The sequence below is a fragment of the Sciurus carolinensis genome, chromosome 3 (assembly GCF_902686445.1).
Source record: "Sciurus carolinensis chromosome 3, mSciCar1.2, whole genome shotgun sequence".
Taxonomy (NCBI): Eukaryota; Metazoa; Chordata; class Mammalia; order Rodentia; family Sciuridae; genus Sciurus; species Sciurus carolinensis.
Window position 1 is genome coordinate 65,898,229 of NC_062215.1, and position 25,953 is coordinate 65,924,181.

The following is a 25,953-nucleotide window of genomic DNA, read 5'->3' on the forward strand; positions in this document are numbered from 1 at the left end:
GCATTGAGCATACTTATGTATCTCAGATTTGCTATAGATTAGAACACCTCATGTAAATTAGAGCTGGCCTTTCCTCCTTTCTATGTACTTGTCTGGAGCTGGACCTCCTCATTAAATATCAGCTGTGCTTCTTTTTAATACCTCTACATTCTTTTTACATATTTAAAAATGTGAAAAATGGATTTGACATTCCTTGTGAATGAATTTCTAAGATACTAATTTAACTTTTTAATTTGTCTTTTTATAAATGATAAAATTGTCATGTTACCTTTTAAAATATCATGATATAGTGTGGTGATTATTAATCAGTTTTGCATATTTGTCAACCACTTAAATGTTCAGCTTCCCTTGTAGGAGGTTCAGAAGCAATTGATTGAGATTATTTGTCTTTATCTTTCTGATATAAGGATCATTTGACCCAAGCTACACACAAGCCATTTCATTTTTGCTTTTTATTTTGCAGTACTGGGACTCAAACCCATTTTATTTGATTTAAAATAAAATTTTAAATTAAAATGCCTTTAAAATGAACACCTTCTGCTTTTAATTTTAATTTCCCATGGTAAAAATAAATGTTTTATATTTTGTGTATTTGAGGTTAAACATTTTTCTTCATGAAACTTACTATGGGTGGTAAGTGAATATAAGTGTTGTTTTCGCCAGAGATATTTTTGGTGGTATGTGAATGACCGTTTGTTTAATTTTATGTTTTAGAAATAATAGTGTTGCCAGGCATGGTGGTACATGCCTATAATCCTAGTGGCATAGGAGGCTGAGGCAGGAGGATTGCAAGTTCAAAGTCAGCCTCAGCCCTGTCTTAAAATTAAAAGAATAAAAAGGACTGGGCATGTGGCTCAGTGGTTTAGTGCCCTGGGTTCACTCTCTGGTACAAAACAATAATAATAATAGTAATGTCAGTTTCAAAAGACTTATTAAGACTTCATATTTTATCTTTCTGAGAAAGCTTATAGATTTAAAATTACATGAACTATGTGAAAGAGAAAACTCATGAATGTTATAAAATGCAATTAGATTTATGAAAACTTACTCCACTTCTTAGTAGATTGATTGTAAAGTAATCTGTTAAAACTCAAATCTAATTTCTAGAATGTCCAGTTTACCTTAGAAAACAAGTTATGGTATATTCATTACAAATTCTCATCATTTGAAAACCAGTAATTATTAAAAATTAATTTTTATTTTATTTTTTATTTTGAGATAGGGTCTGGCTTAGTTGCTGAAGTTGGCCTTGAACTTGTGATCCTCTTGCCTCAGCCTCCTGTGCCACTGAGATAATAGGCGTATGCCACCATGCCCAGTTTGTAGCTTATATTCTTAGAAAAGAGACTATACTCTAGAAGTTACCTTTTATATAAAATTAATGTTCCTCAAAAAGTATCTACATTTTAAAAGTCTGCAACATCAGAAATTTATTACTGATTAGGTGCTTTATTGCCACTTTATTTTGAGGATTCATTTGGACTGTAGATTCTTCATATGGATTTCAGAAACCAGTTATCAGTAATAGTGTTTAAAAATAACCTGTTAACCAGGCGCAGAGGTGCATGTCTGTAATCCCAGTGATTGAAGAGACTGAGGCAAATGGATCACAAATTCTAAGCCAGCCGGGCAACTGAACATGATCCTGTCTCAAAATAAAATTCTTTTAAAAAAGGACCTCACTGTATTCAATCTCCAGTACTGGGGGGAAAATGTGTTAAAAAATACTACATGCAGCAGTATTGTTATGGAAATAGAGAATGGATTGCCTTTGACATTTAAAGTTCTGTCTCTCTTTTGCTTAAGGAAGTAGAGTTAACCATTCCTATTCACTAGAACTTTCATTTGAAAGAAAGAAAATGTTGTATCGGTAACTGATGGATTCTGTGAATTTGGGTTTAGTCTGTATTGGGATTAAACTCCATTGCATATAATATAAACTTTTAATGCAATGTTTTTATTTTGACAGTGTTTTCATTTCAGGTTTGGGGACATGCTGTGTTGCTTCATACTATTCAAAGATCACTATGAAAGTCTCAAAGAAAAAGGAGGATCATTTCAGTGCATTATGTTCTTACGTTTTTAGAAATTCTCATGATATAAAATAATTCTATATTACTATTATTGAAAATAGAATAGTTCTTTAGAGGCTTAATTGTTTATTACAGCTTATCTTAGATTACTATTTAGACACATAAATTACCTTTTTAGGGGAGTTTACCAAGGTCAAGAAATATATCTATTTGTGTAACTATTCTAGATTAATCAGTAAATTAATTTCCATGTTCTTTTGTGTCCTAGGATATATTACCTCAACACTGCAAAAAATACAACAGACCACCGCCAGGAAATGGCTAGCTTGTGCTAACCAATAGCTTCAGTTTTCTTTTATTTCTCAAGTTGATGACAGTTGTCTCAAATAATCAAAAGTCAAAGTACTGTCTGTTTTCGGTACAGATTGAATATCCCTTATCTGAAATGCTTGGGACCAGAAGTGTTTCAGATTTCAGATGGTTTTGTGCGTGTGTATGTATATGTATGTGTGTTTTGGAACATGTGCATAGACTTTACCAGTTAAGTGTCCCTAATCTGAAATCTGAAATGCTCTGAAATCTAAAACTTTTGTTGTGTGAACATAGCATTGGATTTTTGGATTAGGGATGCTTATCCCATAAAAAGTTTAGGTATATTGGCTGAACTTCCTTCTGAAAACAATACTCAGTGAAGCATTTTAAAAGCATGGAAGAGGGCTGGGGATATAGCTCAGTTGGCAGAGTGCTTGCCTTGCAAGCACAAGGCCCTGGGTTCAATCCCCAGCACCGCAAAACAAAACAAAACAAAACAAAAAAAAAAAAAAAAAAAAAACAAACATGTAATCCCAACAGCTTGGGAGTCTAGGGCAGGAGGATTGTAAGGCCAGCCTCAGCAATTTAGTGAAGCCCTAAGCAAGTTAGTGAGACCCTATCTCAAAATGAAATATAAAAAAGGGCTGGGGATGTTGCTCAGTGGTAAAGTGCCTCTGGGTTTAATCCCTGGTACTAAAACCAGAACAAATAAACAAAAAGTGGAAGAACTGACAAAATAGAAATCATCACATCAAAATCCAAGTGTATCAGTTTCTTCACCCATTTCCCCTCTCCTTTTTTTCCCTTCAGTTCTCTGGCTGTCCTTGATTCTGGATTAATCTGTTTGCTTCTTTGGAAAAAATTAATTTGTTCTTCTGTCCCCCATATCTCCTAACAGTGTTATAACATAATTGCTTGGTTACATCATCCCACAGTAGTTTGAAAATAATGCCAGTACTGCTATAACTGGATTACAGACTATTGAATAAAGTTAAAGATTTCTTTATAGCTGTATTCTTAGAATATATTTCACTAATGGCATATGGTCAATTCTGGTTTGTTTTTGTTTTTTTTTTTTTGTTTGTTTGTTTTGTTTTGGAGGGGGTTTGTTTTGCTTTGTTTTGTTTTGGTTTTGGTACTATGGAATGAACCTAAGGGCCCTTGTGCAATTAAGCTACATACCCTGTCCTTTTTATTTTTTATTTTGAAATAAGGTCTTGATAAGGTTGGTGAGACTGGCCCCAAATTTGAAATCCTCCATTCTCAGCCTTCTGAGTTGCTAGGATTATAGGCATGTACCACTATGCCCAGCTTCAATTCTATTTTCTAATACAACTTGAAATAATTATTTTCTTTATATTTCTGTATCACAAATATGACATAAAGTTAGTGTTTTTGTCAGTTTTTTCACTGCTGTGACCAAAAGACCTGACAAAGAACATTTAGCAGAGGAAAAGTTTATTTTGGGGCTCAGGGTTTCAAAGGTCTAGTCATAGAGGGCTGACTCTATTCCTCAGGGCCTGAGGCGAGGTAGAACATAAGGACAGAAGAGTGTGGCAGAGGGAATGGCTCAAAATAATACAGCTGGAGGCAGAGAGAGACTCCACTAGCTAGATAGAAAATATATGCCCCAAAGGCACACCCCCAGGGACCTACCTCTTCCAGCACATCCTACCCGCCGTCAGTTATCACTGAATAGTTAATCCCTTGCAGGGGGATTAATTCTCTGATTGGGTTAAGGCTCACATAACCCGTCATTTCATTTATAAATTTTCTTGCATTCTCACACATGAGCTTTTGAGGGACACCTCACATCCAAATCATAACAGGTTTGTTTTTTCTTTCATTTTTCAGTTTTTAGGGAATCACTCAGGTCAAAGTTATGTAACAAGGACTATTGACAGAAATCTTGCTTCTCTGACCACTTCATCCTATTTTCTTCCCCTATTGGTGATTATTTTTATTAGCTTTTAGTTGTATTTTAACAGTATTTCTTTTTACAAACATAAATATGAATGTATGTGTATTTTATGTTCTTATCCCCCCTTATGTGAAAGGTTGCACACCATATATACTGTCATTTAACTTTTTTTTTCTTAATAATAGATTTTGAAGATCTCTTCATCTCAATACATAGGAATCTGTTTCATTCATTTCATGATGCTTGGTACTCCATTTGGGAATGTACCATCGCTTATTCAACCATCCTCTCTCTATTGGTGAACACATCTGAGTTGCTTCCAGACTTTTACTATTACCAATAATGCCACAAGAAACTACCCTTGTACTTAAATAATTTCATGCATTTCCCAGTGATGGTTTTAAAAGGAATGTTAGAAGTAGGATTGCTGGGTAAAAGGGAAAGAATGCATTTGGAATTTTTCCTTATATTACCAGATTCCTCTCTTTAGAGGAATTTCACAATCTGACTAGCAGTATATCAGGGTGACTAGTTCAGTATAGAATAACCGTAGACTTCATTTTTGAACTTTTAGATTCATATCAAACCAATAGATTAGCAGCATGTCAGAGTAATTTTAAATGCATCTAATTATGAGGAAGGTTGTATATCTTTGTGTGTGTGTGTGTATCTCTAGCCTTCTGTGACTATCTTTTATATATTTTGCACATTTGTATTGTTTTGTATCCCCTCATATTTAGAACTTTTTTAAAATTTTAGATATATTAGCACTCTTGTCTTAATTTAGGTACAATTATTTTTCTAGTTTGCCATTTTTCTTTTGATTTTGCAAATAATGCTTTTAGGTTTTTGACTTTTAAAGGTTTTGTATAATTGAATTTTCCTTTTCTTTTTATTGCTTTTAGATTTTGATTCTTAGCTAGGAATGTGTCCTGCCTCCAGATTATAAAGGAATTCAGCTCTCTTTTCTTTTCTTTTCTTTTTTTTTTTTTTTTTTTTGCGGTGCTGGGGATTGAACCCAGGGCCTTGTGCTTGCAAGGCAAGCACTCTACCAACTGAGCTATATCCCCAGCCCTATATTTTCTTGTTACATGAAAAATTTCATATTTTGTGTGAAATGTGGCTCCAGTTTTTTCTTCTTTCAAATGTATGATTGTCCTAACACTATTTCCTGCTCTTGATATTTGAAGTCTGTTTCTGAGCTTTGATTCGGCCCCATTGATCTGTTTGTTTAATCATATGCCAGTACTACAGTGTTTTAATTATATTGGTGCTCAGGTATTTCGATACTTTACTTTGTATTAGAATTAGGTAATATCAGCAATTTCAGATTACTCTTACCTGATTCATTGTATCCCCACAACCTCTACCACCACCAAATAGAAAATACTTATTTTGTGTGTGTGTGTTTGTATTTATATTTTAGTGAATAAACTAGGTCCTCTTTGGTTCTGTAATGATGAAAAGAATGTTAGATCAGGAGCAAACTCAGCTTTGGTACTACTTCTAAGTCAGTCTCTTGCTTTCCCTGGTCCTGTTTTCTCAGCAGTTAACAAACAAAAGGAGTTGAATTAAATGGTCTTCAAACTTGTTTCTGAATCTGGTTATTGCAGACCTGGTAAGAACACCACTGACATCCAGTCTACTTTTATTCCCGTGCCTTGTCCTTTGCTGTTTTTATGAAATAAACTCTCTCTTCTGGATCCTAGTTCTTTAACCTTTTGGCGAGGGTTCTTTTTTGTTCCAGCATTTTCTTCTTTCCTGTATTTCTCATTAGTTTCCTTTTCTTCCTGCTTAATTAAGCAAGGATTACCACTGTTTGGCTATTTAGTTTCCACTACCCTCAGTAGAGGAACACTGCATACAGTAAATATGAATTGTGCCCCCCCGATCCCACCCAGCGGAAAATGTTTTTAAAAACAAAAATCCCAAGCTGCTGTCATTAGTCTTTTCTTCCATCCTACAAAGAACAGAAAGAAAGAAAAAAAAAAAAAAAAAAACGCCTATAATATTTGAAGAAACCAAACAAAACTCTGACCAGGTCATCAACTCCTATTTTATCTAAGAGTTGGTATTTCCCTATATTTCCCATCCTGTAAGCAGTCAAAAAAAAAAAAAAAAAGGTGTTGAGAAGAACAAAAATGTGGAAAGAACCCTTTAGGTAACTACCTTATATGTGAAATTTACAGGTTATGATGATTCAAGGTATGTCAAAGACTTGACCACATATAAACACATCGTATCTCATTCACCACAACTAAAATACTTAAAATTCCAAAGAATATTGAGAAATTCTCAGACTCCCCATAACAGCTGGGTAAATTAGCCCTAAAAGTGCTTAGTTAGAAAAACACACAAAAGAGTTTTTTAAATAGAAAAGAGAAGAGAACTAATTCAGTATGATGACAAACATGCTTATTCAGGAAACGTAAGTAGCTTGAAGAATGCTTCCTGGATAAAAAGTGTTAATGATCAGTAAGAAATGCCCTGGAATAAGGACATTGTACATAAAATCCAAAGTCTAAAAGTCTTAGTTTTTATTAAAGATGGAACTTTATTAGTTTCTTGAACACTGGTTCTACCAATAAATACTGTACTCTTTTCTTAAAATCCCAGAACTATGAGAGATTCTCTAAGGCTAAGCTAGCAGTAAGGCTACCATATTTCATTCTAAGTGAGTCTCTCCCATTGGAGTTCATTTGGGGATAAAGAGGAAAACTATGTGCAAAGAGGAAAACTATGGGCAAAGAAGCATTTCTGCAAACACAGGCTGGCATCTCCATAGGTTCAGGACATAACTGCTCTCCACCTTCATTTCGATAAAGATTGGACCCATCACTACTCTGATACCTCACATTTTTTCAGGTACTGGATAAAAGATGAAATTCTGCATTTTAAAAAGGTTGTTTAAAAGCAACTTTCATGTCTCAAAAAGCATTGGGGATATGGCTTAGTGATTTAAGCGCCACTGGTTTCAGTCCCTGGTACAAAAAAAAAAAAGGAAGTTTCAGTGTATAGTGACAGATGGTTCCTTTCTCCCTCTCTTCCTAACACTTCCTTTTGTTTGTGTTTTTAAGGTATATGATGAAGTGACTTTTTTTTTTTTTCCAGTGCTGAGAATTGAACTCATGGCTTTTGCACATGATAAGCAAGCACTCTACCACTGAGCTGCATCCCCAGCTCCAATAAGTAACATCCTAAGTAAACTAGTTTAAAATGTTTCACTTTCTCAGCATGATGGGAAAATGCCTATATTTCATGGTGCATGCTCACATTTTTTTCAGGGCAAAGTCACCAAACCAGTTCTACAGTTTGATGTTTTAATATGTTTGTTTTACTATTTCCAGTAAGACCAACGAGGAAAATTTCTTTATTCTCAAACTCAATCTTTCCTTCCCATAATATTTATTTGGAATAAAAAAATATTTGGAATATTTATATAACACTTGAGGTATTAATTTAAAACTTGGAATGTATACTTCGTAACTTATGCCTTCCCATCCTAAACTTTGAAATGGAAAGATTCAATTTTATTTATTCAAGATAAGTTTATATACAGCTCTCAGGAAAAAATAAAAAGTCTGTTGAGTAATAAAAAGTATATGTCAATAGCTAGTTTCCAAAATGTTTAAGTTATTGACATATATACCATCTACATGTAAGATGTACTGTACTTTAATGATAGGTACTATAGCTAATAAACACATCATTGTTTTATCAGTTTTTAAAAAAATTCCACTTATACACATAGGTTTTAAACACATTTCTGGTAGTTCCTGAATAAAAATCAAAATTGGCTACCAGTTACCATTTTATATATTTCATCACATGAGAAATAACAAAAGATAGAATCATTTAAAGATAGAAGATTGGCTAATAGCAAGTTATAATATTTATAATAATTCTGCTGGTGGTGGTGGCAGGGAATCATTAAGATCTTGATTAGAGTCAGGAGAAATAGAAAACTCCTGACACTGGATCTCATTATTGGAATCATCTTGATTTTTTATGAAATCTTCTGGTGGCAGAGGCAAGTTAAATGAGTCAGGGCATGATGTATATGACTGTTTGATCTCAGAATTATGATCTTCGGAGACTTGATTTAGACTGTTCAGAGATGGTTGGAAATTAGTAGGATCATGATCAGTTGTCATTGTCATTATGGGTTTGTCAGTTTGTTTATTCTCCTGTCCCTCCAAATCAAGAAGTGAAGGTGGTGGAGGCAGATCTGCATCATCTGAAGAAGAAACAGCAGTACCAATTGTTGACCCATCAGCACTGTCCTCTGACGTACCATTTACTTGATCTTTTATTTTCTCTGTTTTGGAGTTGTTGACATCTTCAATGTTTTCACTTGATTCAAACAACTTAATTTCTAAGTCATCTGCTAAAAGTGTGCTTTTGCTTGGTTTCCAGTTCATAAGTGAAACAATTGATGTACGTTTTGTAGATACTTCATTTTCCCTAATGTTATCCATACATACATCAGGGGTTTCTCCATCAGCAAATGGAGACCTGCCTGCCCAGTTTCCATCATTTAAAACTGGTTTTCTCAAGCATTTCCATAGGACAATTATGATTATAACCACCAACATACAAGTCAGAATTGTACTGATTAATATAGCAGCTATTGAATTATAATTGACTTTATTTGAAATTCTTTTGTTAGTGGTAGTTTCTAAAATGAACACTGGTGTAATCCTCGGTAAATTTTTGACAGTTGGTGTTGCCTGTATAGATAGATTACCAACAGTTGGTAGCACTGATTTTCCAGAAGATGTGTCTATGGGTAATGACGGTTGTTGAGTGGTGGGGTAGGAAAGTGATGGTGTTGGTGATTGTCTGGTGGAAGTGTGGGCAGAAGGTGGTGGTTGTCTGGCAGAGGTCAACACAGGTAGTGCTGTTCGTGAGAATGAAGTGCTGGCTACTGCTGTTGGTTGTCTGGTGATGTTATAGGCAAGTGGTCCAGCAGGAGTATGTGCTACATGAAGAGCAGGTGTTGGTTGTCCAGCAGCGACTTTGACAGGTGATATTGATTGTCCAGAAGAAATGTTGAATTGTTTTGGTTGATCCGAAGGAGTCCCTCTTGTGTTTTGAAAATTAGCTGAGATATATGGCATTGATGATGTAAGTAAAGTAGATTGTAATTGCTTTTCTGTTTTACTTGCCTCTGTCTCTGAGAAAAATGTGTTGTTCAGGTATCCAAAAACCAAAATTAGGATGAAATACTTGGAATCCATTTGAGATTGGTTTCCTCTTTATCAGTGACTTTATAATTAAAAAAAAAAAAAGAAGAAGAAGAAAGATAATTAGGTATCATTTGGTGTCTAAGTTATCTAGTTACATTTGACTTTACATTACAATACCTGGTGTAAAGCAGGTGGGCACCCAATTAATATTTATTATTCTAATTTTACTTGACAAACTGTGGGCTAGTGTAAATAACCCTTGAATATACTCCAGCTTATCATACAGCATTTAGACCTCCAGGGCAGTGATCTCTCTTTTTTTCTTTGGAATGGGGGTCTCACTATGTTGCCCATACTAGACTTGAACTCACAGTTCTTCAGCCTCAACCTCCCTGGGATTTTAGGTGTGCACTACCATTCTCAGCTCTTTTAATCCTGGTGTAAGATCTATATTGGCCCCTGAAGCCCCTCTAGCTTTCTTACATTATACTCCTTCATCTCATATCATACTTCTCAAGTGCATAGACTCATTATGCTGGGTCCAAGTGTTGTTTCTGCAGCCTTGAAAAACACTATTGAGGGGCTGGGGTTGTGGCTCAGTGGTGGAGCACTTGCCTAGCATGTGTGAGGCACTGGGTTCAGTTCTCAGCACCACATATGAATAAATGAATAAAATAAAGGTCAATCAACATCTAAAATATATATGTATAAAAACTATTGACCTTCTGCTACCTTTTTCTGATTATCTTTACTTAATTGTCCTACATTTGCCACTACTGACTATTCCTTCACTAATATTTGAATAGCTGTTTGAAATAGTCTTCCTTCCTTTTTTAAATTTACAAAAAATTCTTTTAGTTGTTGATGAACCTTTATTTATTTATTTTTTTGTATGCAGTGCTGAGAATCGAACCCCATGCCTCCCACATGCAAAGCAAGTGCTCTACACTGAGCCACAACCCTAGCCCTCTTCCTTCCTTTTATGTCACTTTCATTAGCTCTTCTTTTTCTCCTGTCTCCTAAATGTAGATACTTGATATTCACATCTCATCCTTATCTACTTTTCTTTATTCCTGATTTTATAAGATTTCTAATCTTATCTTTATGTCATAACCCTCAAACCTGTGAACATTCCATTGTATGTATTCCATTCTCAGCAAATTGAACATATTTAAAATGTAATTCATCTTTATCTCAATGCTGTTTCAGAGAACTCTCACATACTTCTTTTTTTTTTTCTTTTGGTGGAGGGCAGCTACCTCGGATTGAACCCAGTGAGGTTTAACTACTGAGCCACATCCCCAGCCCTTTTTTATATTGTATTTAGAGACAGTGTCTCACTGAGTTTCTTAGGGCCTCACTAAGTTGCTGAGGCTGGCTTTGAAGTCATGATCCTCCTGCCTAAGCCTCCTGAGCCACTGGGATTACATGCATGCACAAAATCTTTTTTTTGGTTAATTGTATTACTAAGGTTCTTATGAGCTAAGTTCATTGTATTAGTAATCTTTGTGGCATCCTCAGTGTCTAGCATGCATCCTTATGTTAAGAATCCCATTTTGGGACTGGGGCTATGGTTCAGTGGTAGAGCATTTGGCTATCATGCATGAAGCACTGGGTTTGATCCCCAGCACACATAAAAAACTAAATAAAAACAAAGGTATGGTATCCATCTACAACTAAAAAAAAAATTTTTTTTCTAAATCACATATTTTTAAAAGAAGATCCAACTCAGAGTCATAGGCTCAATATCCTAAAGAGTTCTCCAGACCTGGTCAAGTCAGTCTTCTCCATGTTGTCAAATAAGCCTGCTGCTATTTTCATTTGTGTATAACCAAACACCATATTTGTGTCAGGTCCTGTTCTAGATTTAGGATATTTTTAAAAAGAAGTTGCTGGGCACAGTAATGCATGTCTGTAATCCCGCCAGCTCAGGAGACTGAGGCAGGAGGATGGCAGGTTCACAGCCAGCCTCAGCAACTTATCGATGCCCTAAGCAATGGAGCAAGATGCTGTCTCTAAATAAAGTATAAAAAAGGGGTTGGGGATGTGGCTCAGTGGATTAACCCACCCCTGGGTTCAATCCCCAGTACCAAAAAAAAAAAAAAAAAAATCCCTGCCTTTCAGGTGTTCCAGATTCTTTTCTTGTGGTAACCAAACAGGTAAAAAAAATGACAGTAATTTAACAAATTTTCTCACAAAACTATTTAGGAATTGCACAGAGGAACTAATTTAGTCTGGGAGGGCTTCAGGAAGGTTTCCCTGAGGAGTAAAACTGGAACTGAATCATAAAAGATCTGTGAGAACTAATTAAGCAAGTATGTATTCCAGCCAGGAAGAATATAGGGGCATGGGAAAAGAAGGCACATGTGTAAATTTGGCAGGTAGAGCTTTTTGTGAGATATGGTAACACTAAAACTTTAAGAATTAAGTTCCACTTCTATCTCTGCCTCCTAACTTCATATCTAACTACGAGCACTAGTTACTTAATCTGTCCTGTTGTCAGTAGCCTTATCTCTAAAGTAAGGAGCTATGTAGGAAAACACCTTCCAGCTCTGAGTATAATCATCAAACACAATGGTAATTATCAGCTATTTCTTAACCTTCAGGAAAGGAAAATTTCAGTGTTAGATCCTGATATACATAATAAGAAATTATTTTTTCTGTGATTCATAGCAAGTCTTTCTAAGAGAGACTTGATGCTGTTTCAAGGTACAGTGAAAGACTTTGAAAGCAGCCTTTTCATCATACTTGAGTAGTTTTCATTGCTTATCCTTCCACCAACTGATGTGCAGTGATGATAAATGACCCTATTTTAGAAGAAAAGACCTAGAATTTTTTCCCCATTTTGTCTTTCCTTTTATTCTCTCTCTCTCTCTCTCTCTCTCTCTCTCTCTCTCTCTCTCTCTCTCTCTCTCTCTCTCTCTTTAATGCTTCAAGCCTAAATTTTAAAATGGTTCTTTCACCTCTCCTGCCCACTGCTGATGAATTGCTCTTAAAAGCATTCAGAATTGGGTTACTACTCCTTTGCTTGGGGGTTCCCCATTTCTGTCAAGATAAAACTTCTAAACTGAGTTCTCTTCCTTACATACTTTGTAAACACATACCTTTCTCTCTAAACAAACACTTTAATTATGCTGTTTTTTACCCTTTTAGAATGTGTTTTCTCTTTCCCCCTTCAGACTACAGACTTCAGTTTAAATTCCCCTTCTTGAACCAAGTTCTCTGTGACTGACCACAGACCAAAGAGATCAACCATTCCTTGAATCTACCTAGTTCTTACTGTATAGGTCCTTAGATAATTCTTCATGTGTTTACCTCACTCATACTTCTAATTTCTCAAGTAATTGTGTTTATTTTTTTATTACTTAGCTTCTCATGTTTTTATTATTTGCTCAAACAAGATTATAAAGAACTTTGAAGAAGAAAGAATGAAACAAAAAAGAAAAATACTTATCTAGAACAACTGTGTTGTACCATCCCTGGTGTTTTACATATTTATTTTACTTAATCTTTAAATGGCTTTATGAGGAATGGCTCTTGATTTACAAAAAAAGAGATTCAAGTGAGTTAAGCAGTTTGCTGAGTGTTATTTCACTATTAGTGACTGGGAATTTGTGCCCAGGACCGTCTGATTCCAAAGGTTTTCTATTTTTCTTTTCTTCTTTCCTTCCTTCCTTTCACAAATTCAGTATACTTCATTTTCTTGGCATCCTGACATTATGCTCTTAGTTTTTTGGGTTTTTTTTATTGCTTTATTGTTCAAAGCTTATATTCTTTCTAATGCCCTACACTGTCTCGTGTTTTTGTATTTTGATTCCTATGCAGCATAATACCTTCTACATTAGGAGTTCTGAAAACATGTAACCTATATTGGACTTCTTGGTTCCTTTCCATTTCACTTTTTCTGAAGACTTCTATTAGGCTGGGCATGGTAGCACATGCCTATAATCCTTGTGACTTGGGAGGCTAAGGCAGGAGGGTTGCAAGTTTGAGGCCAACCTCAGCAATTTAGCAAGCCTTTTAGCAATTTAGTGAGACCCTGCCTCAAAATTAAAAAAAAAAAAAAATTAAAAATTAAAAGGGCTGGAAATGTAGCTAAATGGTAAAGTGCCCCTGGGTTTAGTCCCCAGTACTAAAAAACAAAACAAAACAAAAAACTGCTACCAGAATATAACAGAGAAGGTTAAACTATTAAGTCAGTAAATTCTGTTTTTTGTCCATTTTAGAAAATGTTTAAAAGGGAAAAATTTGAAACTTAGCATAGACTTTAGGATTTGAGTCATCTCTAGAAGATTATCATTCATGCAATTCCAACCTGCTGTTCTTACAGACTCAAAGAAAAGTTTATTAGAAAATGTTGTTCCTTGGGGTTTTATTTTTTAAATTTTTCTAGAAAATGTTTTCCAAAGGAACAGAACATATAGGCCATGAGTTGTCTTCAGCCAGAAATATTTCCTCCTTTGTGACTTTGCTTAAAATAAAGCAACCATATGGTTCCTCTTTTTAGTTAGCTGAAAAAGGCAGTAGAGGAGGAAAGAGCCCAAACAGGAACATAAATAAACTCAGTGGAGTTTGTAAGATCAATTGTGGTAGGATCATATCCTCTTATATCAATAGGAAGTTAGTAGAACCCAGTGTGACATTTTCACTTGTCATTTAAGGGTTACAGCAATATTAAAACCAAATTCCATTTTTTAACTCTCCTTCCACTTTTTCCCACTCCTTAGTTCATTTTTTACCCTTCTAGGATGAGAGTACTGGAGTCTAATAGAATCCTATTGCAGCGATTTAGAATAGTCCAGAGAAGGAGTAAGACTTAAAAGAAGACTAAGTAGACTGGTGAAAAAAGTGGATTTTTTTCAAGATGTAATAAAAGTAGTATTGTGAGTACAGAAAATTATTTAACATACTTGCTTTTAGTATGTAGGTGGTATGTATGTGAAGTGCATTGTTTCTGCAGGGGAAGAAGGTAGTAGAAAGAACAATAGGAGGCCAGAGAAATTAAAAAGAAAATTTAGAAGAAGATGAAAAGAGGATGCAAAGAAATACAAATAATGAGAAAAATGAAACAAAAATTACAGGAAGCAGCAAAGAAAAGTTAATAAACAACTAAAAAAATAGTGGTTATGTAATTAGCAAGAAGTTATCAAAGAAGTGAATTAAATGAACTTGGAGGAGAAGATTGAAAGAAGCAACTACAAAGTGCTATTCCCTGTCACTGGTCTGTTTGTGGGTACAGGGACCAGCGAAAAGAAGCTGTCTGTCCAAGATAGAGGACTTTAATGAATCTTTCTCACAGGCTCACTTAGGTTTCATTTCACACTCTCCTGTCTGCTCAAGAATCTTTAGGATTTTTTTCCCCCCGACACTATCCAGATATATACCTGCTAATTACTTCCAAGAACCTGTGCCCATTCTGTGTAGGATTTTTCTAGAAATCTCCTGCTTAGGAAAATCTTAAATTTGTCATCTTCATGTGAAAGTATTTATTCATTATTTTAGTCTGGCATTTTGAGGTTTAAATCAGTAAGCATGTTAAAGGCAGTTATAGTGAAACAGGAACCCCATGTATTAGATACATTCTTGTGACTATAATGCACAAGTACATAATGGGTCCAATATTTGAAATTGATGATGTTAAGTTGGATATGATAAGAGAAATTGTCTTTTACCTGGGCACGGTGATGCACACCTGTAATCCCAGCTTCTTGGGAGACTGAGGCAGGAGGATGGCAAGTTCAAAGCCAGCCTCAGCAAAAGTGAGGCACCAAGCAACTCAGTGAGACCCTGCCTCTAAATAAAATACAAAATAGGGCTGGGGATGTGGCTCAGGGGTTGAGTTCCCCTGAGTTCAATCCACAGTACTCCCCACAAAAAAAAAAAAGTAAGAAAGAAATACTGTCTTTTAAAGGGAATCGAGATTTGGAGAACATATCCTAGGCAAAAAGGCAAGGGTAGATGGCTATATTAAAAATCATATCTTGGGGCTGAGGTTGTGGTTCAGTGGTAGAGCGCTTGCCTGGCACATGTGAGGCACTGGATTCGATCCTCAGCACCACATAAGGTTAAATAAATAAAATATAGGTATTGTGTCCATCTACAACTAAGAAGATATTTTTTAAAAATTGTATCTGTATTCCAGTTGCTTTGATATAATAAAAGTTAATAGTTCAAATATATTAGATTCAAATTTAGTAGTAGTAGTATTTCCAACTAGAGAAGTTTTGAAACCATAAAAGGAAGAAAAGAGTAATTCTGTATCTTAAGGAAGAACAGAAAATAAAATTGATCTTGAATTACAGAAGATAGTATTTGAGGGCCATGTTTTATCAGTAGTAATAAATATCATTTACAGAGCACCCATAAAATGCTAGGCACCATTCTATTTTAATGAGCCAGAGGGGAGTATTTTCAGCTTATAGAGAAGTTATACATATAGGCAAAGTGTCACAGCTCTAAGTAGTGGCACTAATAAACCATGCCAATGTTGTACCAGAGCCCTTTCCCTCTATTACATGCTGTGCAGCCTTTCATAGCAAAATTATAAATGTTTTATGAAGGAAAAAGATATAAGCTCTCTGGGAATCGATATGTAAGCAACTGTTGGAGGTAGGCTTGCATAAAGAGTAGGAAAAGAACTACAAGAAAACCCATTTTAGTTCTGCGAGTCTATGGAAACAGCAATGGTAGTTTTGAATGGTCATCCTATCAGTCATCATATTTAGTAAGTTTACTGGAAAATCTGTGGTGCTTTCTTAAAGATTAGTTATTGAAAGGTATTAGATATATGTTTACCAAATTCAAACTTACTCAGAATTGACAATTTACTTCTAAGTAGAATTATGTAGGAATTAGTTGAAAAACAGATGCTTTTAAGCATTGAATTAGGGACTACTCCTTTTTTAGGCAAGTCTTTAAAATTTTTTTTCTTTTTCTAGCTTCTGTAATAGTTGCTTAGAAGAAATTCAAAGTGTATTACTGTAAGAGAAAGTGTTTATGAAATGTTGAAATAGGATATTTTCACTGTGAATTTATTATTCCTTGAAATTGCAGATTTGTGTAAACTTCTTACAATTCTTATTTAGAGGAAAAATCTACTTTGTAATTGCCCAGTTTATTCACAATGTAAACATCTTTTGTATGCATTAACAGTTTTCTGTTGTTTATTCTTTGTTTTTTTTTCCTGTATCTTATACTCTTTATTAAAGTCTCAGATAAGAATATGTGACATAAACATGCAGATGATATAAGTATATGCATACATATTTTATCAGAGCATTTTCGCCTTAGGGAGCTTTTAAAATGAATTATAGTATTTTCATTATTACTTGAAGAGAAAATTCTATTTCTTTAAAAAATGGTAATCGAGTACATCTTTCTTTTTACTTCTTTTTAAATTAAATGAAGGTGACCATTCTTATTATGGAATCTAAAGAGGATTAAAAAATAAAAATAATTTAAATTATAGATTATATTATGGATAGAAAAATTTTATAGAAATCAAATTAGAATATTATGTTTATATGTGTGTGTGGTCCTGAGGATCAAAGCCAGGACTTTATGTTAGATAGTCACTGAACTACTGATCTACATCCCCAGCCCCTGGAATTTTTAACATTATTTTGGTCATAGCTCATAGAATCTAGTTTTATTTGTCACTCTTAGATTTATCTTCCATGGCTATATTTATTTCTTTTCATTACAAAACTAAGGTTAACAAACATTTTGATTAAGTCAAAGTCAAAGTACTTGTAATTATAAAAACCTAGATGAAAAATCTTTCTCCAAGGCAAGCTCAATACTTGAGTGTTTTTTAATTCCATTCAGTAAACCCACAAAAATCTATCACAGACATTTATAAACTATAGAGTTGAATTGAAGTTTTACATACTAGTGATATCTTAGTTTTTTTTTTAAAAATTTGTATAAAGCAAAGATAAAACCAAATCGCCCATGTAAGAATTTTCTTACCTGTTAACTTCTTTTGTAGAGTGCTAAATTGTTGTTCTAATAGGACATGTTGGTGATTTGGCCAAGAAAGCAAAAGGGGTGGTTCACCTCAGTTTAAAAATGGTCCTCTAGCCACTAAAATGGTTTCTGCAAAACAGAGGAAGTTTATCAGTAGCTCTTGCCGGAAGTGCAATAAACCTCAGAATGACTAAGAAATGTACTAGTGTAACAGAACTTATTTTGAAACACAATTTGGAGCTATATGATTTGAATTCTTTTAATTAATGTTTTTAAGTAAACATTTGAGATGCTCTAGTAATGTGGTTATATAATTTAAAAATTTAGATTGGAGCCCTGAAGAGAAAATTATGTATTCTAAAGAAAAGCTGCCAGCTGGGTATTACCCATAGTTAGATTCTTCTAGTAAGAAGTAAATATGTTGTGTTCTGTTTACCTGTATGACCTAGGGAAGTCATTGTACTTTTGAGTAAACATTTTCTCCTCTGAACGAATATTTCTCATACTGGGGTATTGTGAAAATTAAATAACATTTATAAATGCTTCACACACAGTAGATAACGGTGACTGGTAATGTTATTTCCTCATTCATAATATAGGCAAAAGAAAGCCCAAGTAAGAGAGTAAATTATTCTCACCAAATGCTTTATTTTATTTTTTGCTGTGCTAGGGATTGAACTCAGGAACTCGTGAGTGATGGGCAAGTGCTCTACCACTAAGCTACATCTCCTGTACCATGTACTTTTTAAAATAAGAAATTAAGTAGGCAAAATATAATGAAAAATCTGCCTGAATGAAAATTTCTTTGGGCAAGTTACCTTGTGTCTTCTTCATCTGAAAAATGGAGATTGTAATCCCCGATTTACTATGAGATTAAATGAGATTAAATAAATGTATGCGTGCCTTGCATAGCATGTATTATAGTAGGTAGGTCAATATCAACTCGTGTACTACTTCCCCGATCATTGTAGAAGAACACAGATGATTATGACCTAGTTTAAGGTACATACAACTTCATTCAAAAAGAGTAGCATAACAAAATTAAAATGTTACATATTTTTGCCTCACTATTTTAAAATTCCTGAATTAAGCTGGTGAACCATAATATGTAGGGGTAGAAAATGAAAGTATTTTTGTTCAAAAATTACTTAAAAAATTTGAAGTGAAAGAGATCTTACCTACCATCTTTAAGCGTCTGTCAGGTTTGGAAAGGAATTCCTTCTGTTTATTCATGAACTATCATTGAATGATATCATTCTGAGGATGTGTGTTTAATAGCTAAGGCAGTAAATGATCAATTTTAAATATTCCTGAAGTATATAGAAGCTTTCTGCTCTTTGAGAAAATATTTGACCAGTATGTTGAATATGAAAGAAGTTTTCTAGTTAATTTTTTATTTTTGTAGATACTGTTTTGCTTTAATTTCCTCTGACAGATATTTATTTGAGACACTTGATTCAAGGAGAACTTTGTGTTATCTCATGTGTTCTGGTGTTCAGTTTCAGACATTTAACGTGCATAAAATGGGAGTGCTGCCCAGAGTCATTTCTAAGCTGGGACATTTTATCGCTCAAAAGATAACATGATATCACAGGATTGGCTTTTCTCATATATTTCTTTTTACTTTGACATTTAGCTTTATCTGGAATAATACAATTTTGATTTACTGTTTAGGGGATAGTTTCTTTTTTTTTTTTTTTTTTTTGTTACAAATTGATAATAAAATTGATGCTTCCCCCCACCTCATTTTAAGATATAGCTTAGATGTTCAAGGTCATAGAACTTGTAAAAAGTGAATTTGATGGCCAAAAGTAGTACCAACTAGGGAGTTCCATAAAAACTACCAGTTCCTAAACTTACCCCATTCTAATTGAATCAGAAGGTGTGCAAAAGAATTAGGTCTTGTTGTTTTTTAAAAACTCTTTGTGTTGTTCTGATAGGTAGCCAAGGTGAGAATCTCATCAAGAAGGGAGATTAGGATGATGGTCACATTTGAAAAAATACATAAAATCTTTTCCTAAATGACTAGCATATTACACAAAGTAATATGGAATGCTCACTAAGGGATGAGATTTTTAAAAAACATATAGCCCAGTCTCTAATTAATATGTCCTCTGTCAGTTTCAACAGATATTAAAAAGTTTTTCAAACCAACTTTTATAATATATTTAATTGAAAATGGAAATCTTGACTTGAATGTAAGTCATGGTTTTACTTGAAGCCAATTTCTTCAAAGGTTAAGCAATTACCTAAAATATCCTGTTTTCCAACCTGAAAATATTATATAGTGAAAAATAAAATTGGTCATTTATTAAGCCACTTCACATTCTTGAAGTCCAAATATTAATTGTTTTTTTGCAGTACTGGGCATCAAACCCAAGAGCACTCTACCATGAGCTATATCCCCAGCCTATTTTATTAATTTTGAGACAGTGTTTCATTAAATTACCCCAGCCGATCTTGAATTGCAATCCTCCTGTCTTGCTCTGTTGAGTAGCTGGGATTGTAGGCATGCACCATCATGCCCAGCCCAAATATTAATATTAATACTCCATCAAGCAGTATTTATAAAAAGATGAATGTTACTCTTAAACAGAAAGATATACTTTATCTTAACCTTTTGATGTGACTATAAATCTTATCTGTTTTAGTTGTGCTGTACTTCTCATTGACCTTTACAATGTATTCTAAGACAAAATGCAAATATATGTGGTCAGTTTTCTTCTAATGAGTTTTATTATACAAAATTAAGTTTTAATTTAATATTTATAGTAAAAAAGCTCTTTCTTATGTGTACCATATGTAAAGATGAAAGCATGTAACCTAAAATTAGTTGTGTTGACTTAGGAGCTGATATGGATTCTGTCACATCCAGCAAAGGTTCCATTATGTTATGCAGTTCAAATCTACACATTAGGAATTTGACTTCTGTTAGATATTGAAGTATATATTTGACTCTAAGAACATACTAAAACTACTTCACAGTTCAGTTACATTCAAACAAAGATTATCTAACTACTATTGCTGAATAGAGAATATTTAATTATCCTTTCTTTTTCTCCACTATAGTTTTAAAACCTTACCCAAATGCTTGGTGGTTTATTTTCTTTTTAAAAATATTCAGTGTCAAACAGTATCACACAGTTTCAGTAATTAAGTAAGCAGTTATAATCTCCCTTTCTCATGTGTCTAATGCTAAATTACATGTCATTATTTTAGATCATCTGTCCAACACTTTGGCATTAAATACCAAACTGACTTCCTTTTTTATTCCATAACCTTTCTCATCTTTACTTTGCAGTCATTTTTCTTCCCTAAAGCATCTGTCAGTAACTTTTCGTTACTTCTTCATCCTTTCTCTCCCTTGTAGCTGTGAGCATTCCAGTAGATTGCATCATGAGGTTGGGCCCTGTGAGCTGCTTTGCTCTTTTCCAAGTGTCTGATTCAGCAGGCCATAGTCCACTGCTTGCCAGAAAGTCACCATTGCTTCTAGGCTGACGCTTGCCTGCTTGTTTTGATCGTCTGAGAGATGAAACTTTGTTTGCCAGAACTACAGTTGATAGAAATAGAAGGGTACAGATAAGAAAAAGCACTGCAATTATAATTAAGCAAATTAACATAGTCATGTTGTTGTTTTCTTCACAGACATCCTTTTTAAAAATTTCACCATGACTTTTGCTTGTGTTTTCAATGTTTTCTGCTGTTGGAGAACTCTTCCCGGCAACAGAAGGCTTATAGAGCTCCTGCTCAGATTTAGGAGATAAAGATATGATGTTATATGATGTTGCTCTTTCAGGCTTGTTTGTAGAATTAATTTTGTAATCCACTTCAGGAGTCAAAGGGATTGTGTCAGTGTTTTCATTTTGGTATCTGCCTGTGGTATTTTGAATAACTAAATTCCAGGCAGTAGTATTGTTAGCCCACAGATGTGTATAGTTTGCTTTTGTTCCAGGAGACAAAAGAAAAGTTGTCATCATCAGAAAGACAAGACGCAGGTAATGTCCTGTGTGTTCCATTTCCATGAGTATACTGGTGATCTGTTGGGACATCAATGCCATTTGTTAATTTGTGAATAATAGTTCCTTAGTTTTAGTGACTGTTGTTAAAAGACAAACAGTTCAGTTGTTAAAAGTAAACTACCAGCTTATGCTTAACATTTGCTATTGAATTCCTTCTCAACTGAATTTTCTTAGATTATGTATAAAGAAGCATTTTAATGTCTACTGTACTTTTAGATGCATAAATTAGCATTACAAATATTTTTTATCATTTTTAAATGAATACTGTGACTTTTCATATTTTTTCCCTTTTAAACTTGCTAGACTTCAGCTTTGAGTTAGATACTTCTGCTTCTACTTTTTTGATTCCTCATTTTAAAAAGAAAACCATTTAAGGATCATTCTTGCTAAAACTCCCCACCCTCCATCTAAAATGTGACCAATCTTTGTAGTAAAGAAGAATTTGGCCTTTAAAATTTTGTTTTACTTATGAAAAGAAAAGACAAGGTTTTTTGTTTTGTTTGTTTTGTTTTGTTGTGTGGTGTTTTAGAGGGGAGGGTGAGAAATTGATAGAAACTAAAAGAAAATGGACTACAAATAGGAATTCAAGGTGTTTTTTGTTTTTCTTTGTGCAGTGCTTATCTTGATGCTTAGAATAAGGAGGTACATAGAAATATTTTCCCAGTATTTACAAAAGCAATGAAGGTGATGATCCTCTGTTTTTACCTATATTTCCCCTAACTTAATGTGACTTTGTTTACTGGTACTAGGGATTGAATCCAGTGTTGTACACATGCTAGGCAAGTGCCCTACCATTGAATTACATCCCCAGTTCCTTATTGCAACTCTCTTGCAATAAGCAAGGGCGTACTTGTTTTCTCAACCTTAAAGTCTGGTACAACAAGAAGAAAGAAAGGAGATAAAAAAGATTTCTTCTGAATAATCTCAGTAGTTCAACAGAAGTTGACTGTTTTCCTCCATTTTGTAACTCGCATTCTTTTCTGATTTTGGCATAATTCTAAAAACAAAATTGTATGATAAAATGGGAAGAAATATATCATCAGGATCCTAGAGACTTAGAATGAAGTGACAGATTGTAAGCATCCAATATATAATTGAAGCACCTGAGATTCAGTGCCTGGGGGTGTAGCTCTGGTAGAGCACTTCTAATAGTTAAGACCTTAAATTTAATTCCCAACACCAAAAAAATAATAATAATAAATTGAGATTCAGTGGCTCAGAGCTTCCTAGAAGTTTATATAATAAGGGGACATGTTTTGTTCTTATTATCCACCATATGATTACAGAGATTTAAGTAGAACTGCCTTATCTGGTCCAGGTACTACTAACCTAGCAGAAAATCTAACCATTAATGAGGTATCTCTTTTGTAATAGTATGCCACTTTGTCCTGAACTATATTTGTGAGTGTATTTTGTTGTTAGCATTTATTCAAGGAAACTAAAAGCAAAAACTAGATTGTTCTGAGACATACTAAATGCAATTGTCTGGTTAAGAACCTTGTGTAATAAGGCTAGAGATGTAGCTAAATGGTAGAGAACTGTCTTGGCATGTGAGGTCCTAGGTTTGATTTCCAGCACTGGGGGGGAGGGGGTGAAAGAACCCTGTATATTTTTTATAAATTATTTTTAAACTCGAATGTGCATTAGTCATTTTTTTTTTTTTAATGCAGATTCTAATTCAGCAGGTCTAGGATGGTGCCTGAGACTCTATATCTCTAACTCACTCCCAAAGGACACAGATGCTACTCCGCTAGTCATGCTTTTGAGCATTAATGTTTTATAAGTAGTAACTTTAATGTCATTAGATAACATTTGTATAGTATTGAAATACAGAATTGGAGAATAACAAATCTGATATGTTGAATTACATAAATAAAAATAGCATAAAATAAGCAAGGTTAATTTGGAAACTAACCTGAAGAAATATTTCATATTGATAGTAGAGAGGGAAAAAAAACTTTACTAAATACTCTAGGATCAAGATTACTTTTTGGATCATGATATTTAATAGACAGTTAAAGATGCAGTGCACTGACTATATTACTGTTCAGCTTCAGTTTAAAGTTAAATGAATACTTTGATTCTTTCCCGAAAAAGAAATACTTTAAATTGAGTTAGCAAGTAGTTTCCATCTTTTTATACTAGACTGGACTTCTGCAATAGATTCTAAAATGATTTAAAGTAAATTATTCTTGTTACATTAGTCCATAACAATGTAGCATGCTTCATAGTATTCGCACACATTTTAGCAGTGCTTACCACCAGACAGATAATAGGCCCGCTGTTGATTGTCTTCAGCCAGATGTACTGCCATGCCCAAATAAACAAACCGATGACAAAGTGAGACTTTATTTTACCCTTACAAATGCCTGAGAATTGAGGACTGTTTCTACTCTCTAATTTATTCCAGATAGTCAAGGTTGTTTTACCAAATCATTTACCAAATCATTTTTTATCTCTGGTTATTTTCATTAAACTTTATAAAATGCCTAAGCAGCAATAATGAGAATTGCTTTTTAAACTTTTTTTTTTTTTTTAATAACAAGTCTTTTCAATTCACTCATGGGGTCCAGAACCAGATCCTTCCTAATCTTAATTTAAAACTTCATGTTAACAATTGTCTTTGCATTTCTTTTTATAATATTTAAATGATTTTACATAATAGAACAGAAAAAAACAGCAAACATTTTCAGTCACTTATGATTCTACTTTGTTAGTGAGATTCTTACTCTTTGAAAGCACTTCCTCAAATACTAATCTGAACAAAGTTGTAAGTGAGAAGTCATAATAAAAACCATACATATGACCTACCTTACAAAATGCTTGGTCAAATCTGATTATAACGTGATTTTAATAAACCACTTCTTTTCTTGTCTTCTTTTCTTATTTAAAGTAGAATAGACTTGGAGAATACAAAACTTAAGTAAATCTGCAGTTAAAAAAAAAAAAAAGGATATGTACAGCTAGCTTTCCACTTTTAAAACCAAACCACAGATGACACATTTCCTTTCTGCTGCAATTCAAGCAACATGTCACAGAGGAAAAAAGAAAAAAGAAAAAAACCTCCAACTTGTCTAGCTGGCCAGTAGTATAACAGGAAGCTTTGTGGAACAAATCCCGCCCCTAGAACAGGGAGGGTTTTCCACGTATTGCCTTTGGCTCTTTTGCTCATTATATATGCCTGCTATATGCTTTTCAGTGATGTTAGTAATATTCAATAGAATTTGTCAGATGGCTTTTTTTGTGGGGAACAGGGACACTAGGGACTGAACTCAGTGGCACTTAATCAATGAGCCACATTCTCAGCCCTTTTTATTTTTTACTTTTATTTCGAGATAGAGTCTCACTAAGTTGCTAAGGTTGGCCTTGAACTTGTGATCCTCCTTCATTGCTGGGAGTACAGGTGTGCACCATCAAATCTGTCTTCTCCAAATTTTTTATTTATATACCTCAGACAGATTTAAAAACCTGAGTTTAGAGTCTTTGGTATTTTTTAGATTATAGAAACAATGATACACATATCCAACATTCCAAATTTGGAACTGTAACAATGATTTAAGAAAATATCTAATAAACGTAGATTATGTGGGACAGAAAATGCCTTTGTGTGATATAGTATGTATGTACACATGTACATTCTCCTCACATGTCCTGTCACCACCTCCAATTTGACAAGTCTAAAATGGTCTTTATTTTTTCTGCAAATGTTGTTGCCCTTTTCATGCTCTCGTAGTTTCTGTTCTTGATAGTGACATACTTGGTAATCTCAGAGTCTTGGTAAATAGCAAGTCCATCTTGTGTTCTTTGTTTCAGTCCTGATCAGACTTTGGATCATGTTGGTCCTTTCTTCATTTTCTTTAATTGATTTCTTCTTTGCTATTTTTATTGTCACAGTAGTATTTTAGGTCCTTATTAGTCATACCTACATTATTACTATCCTTTTTGCTAGCCCCAACTCCTTCATATGTCCTATATATAACTCTGGTCATATCATTTCTTTCTTAATTAAAAAAAAGTTGAATAATTCCCTGATATTTTCAATTTTGATTCAGAAATGTTTGTGCATATAAAGATCAGAGAAGAAGATTGTTTATTCATATTTAGTGGACCTGGGCATTTTATCAAGCACCCCAGTTGATTCTGATGGCAGTAGTCAACGTAGCTCACTTAATACCATTAGCCCTAAGGTAATATAGGTTGTTTGGATTTGAAATTCCAGTACCACGTTTGTCAGGTCTTTCTCTCCATGCTACTCATATTAATTAGTATTCTTTTGGTTTCAAGCAATGTATGACCTTATATGGCTTAATCAAAAATTAGTATTTTTTTGGCTCACACAGCTGAAGAGTTCAGGGATAAATTTGACCTCAGAGGGGACTTTATCTAGGACTCAAATGATGTGGTCAAGGCCCCAGTTTTTGTTTCTCACCTAATTCTCTTCATTTTTAGACAGGCTTTTCCTCTATAACCTCACATATGAGCTAGAAGCTCCCTGAGGTACATGTTTTAGA

The 25,953-nt window shown here is 34.1% G+C and overlaps 3 protein-coding genes across 8 annotated transcripts in view; 1 reads left to right on the forward strand and 2 right to left on the reverse strand.

Annotated features, from left to right (window-relative positions):
- Nf1 (neurofibromin 1) overlaps positions 1-25,953 on the forward strand; it is a 249,968-nt gene that overhangs the window by 174,410 nt on the left and 49,605 nt on the right. The window lies entirely within an intron of this gene.
- On the reverse strand, positions 6,391-18,084 carry Evi2b (ecotropic viral integration site 2B). The gene is made up of 2 exons (XM_047544276.1): positions 17,427-18,084; positions 6,391-9,534 (listed from the first exon to the last, which is right to left on the reverse strand). Exon 2 carries the CDS (start codon positions 9,504-9,506, stop codon positions 8,160-8,162), a length of 1,347 nt encoding a protein of 448 aa, XP_047400232.1. The 5' UTR covers positions 9,507-9,534; positions 17,427-18,084; the 3' UTR covers positions 6,391-8,159.
- Positions 20,137-24,408, reverse strand: Evi2a (ecotropic viral integration site 2A). Its single transcript, XM_047544278.1, has 2 exons — positions 24,254-24,408; positions 20,137-21,460 (listed from the first exon to the last, which is right to left on the reverse strand). Exon 2 carries the CDS (start codon positions 21,443-21,445, stop codon positions 20,750-20,752), a length of 696 nt encoding a protein of 231 aa, XP_047400234.1. The 5' UTR covers positions 21,446-21,460; positions 24,254-24,408; the 3' UTR covers positions 20,137-20,749.

Bases quoted from the DNA above. Each gene is read 5' to 3' on its own strand.
- Evi2a (XM_047544278.1), bottom strand. From the start codon at position 21,445: ATGGAAATGGAACACACAGGACATTACCTGCGTCTTGTCTTTCTGATG.
- Evi2b (XM_047544276.1), bottom strand. From the start codon at position 9,506: ATGGATTCCAAGTATTTCATCCTAATTTTGGTTTTTGGATACCTGAAC.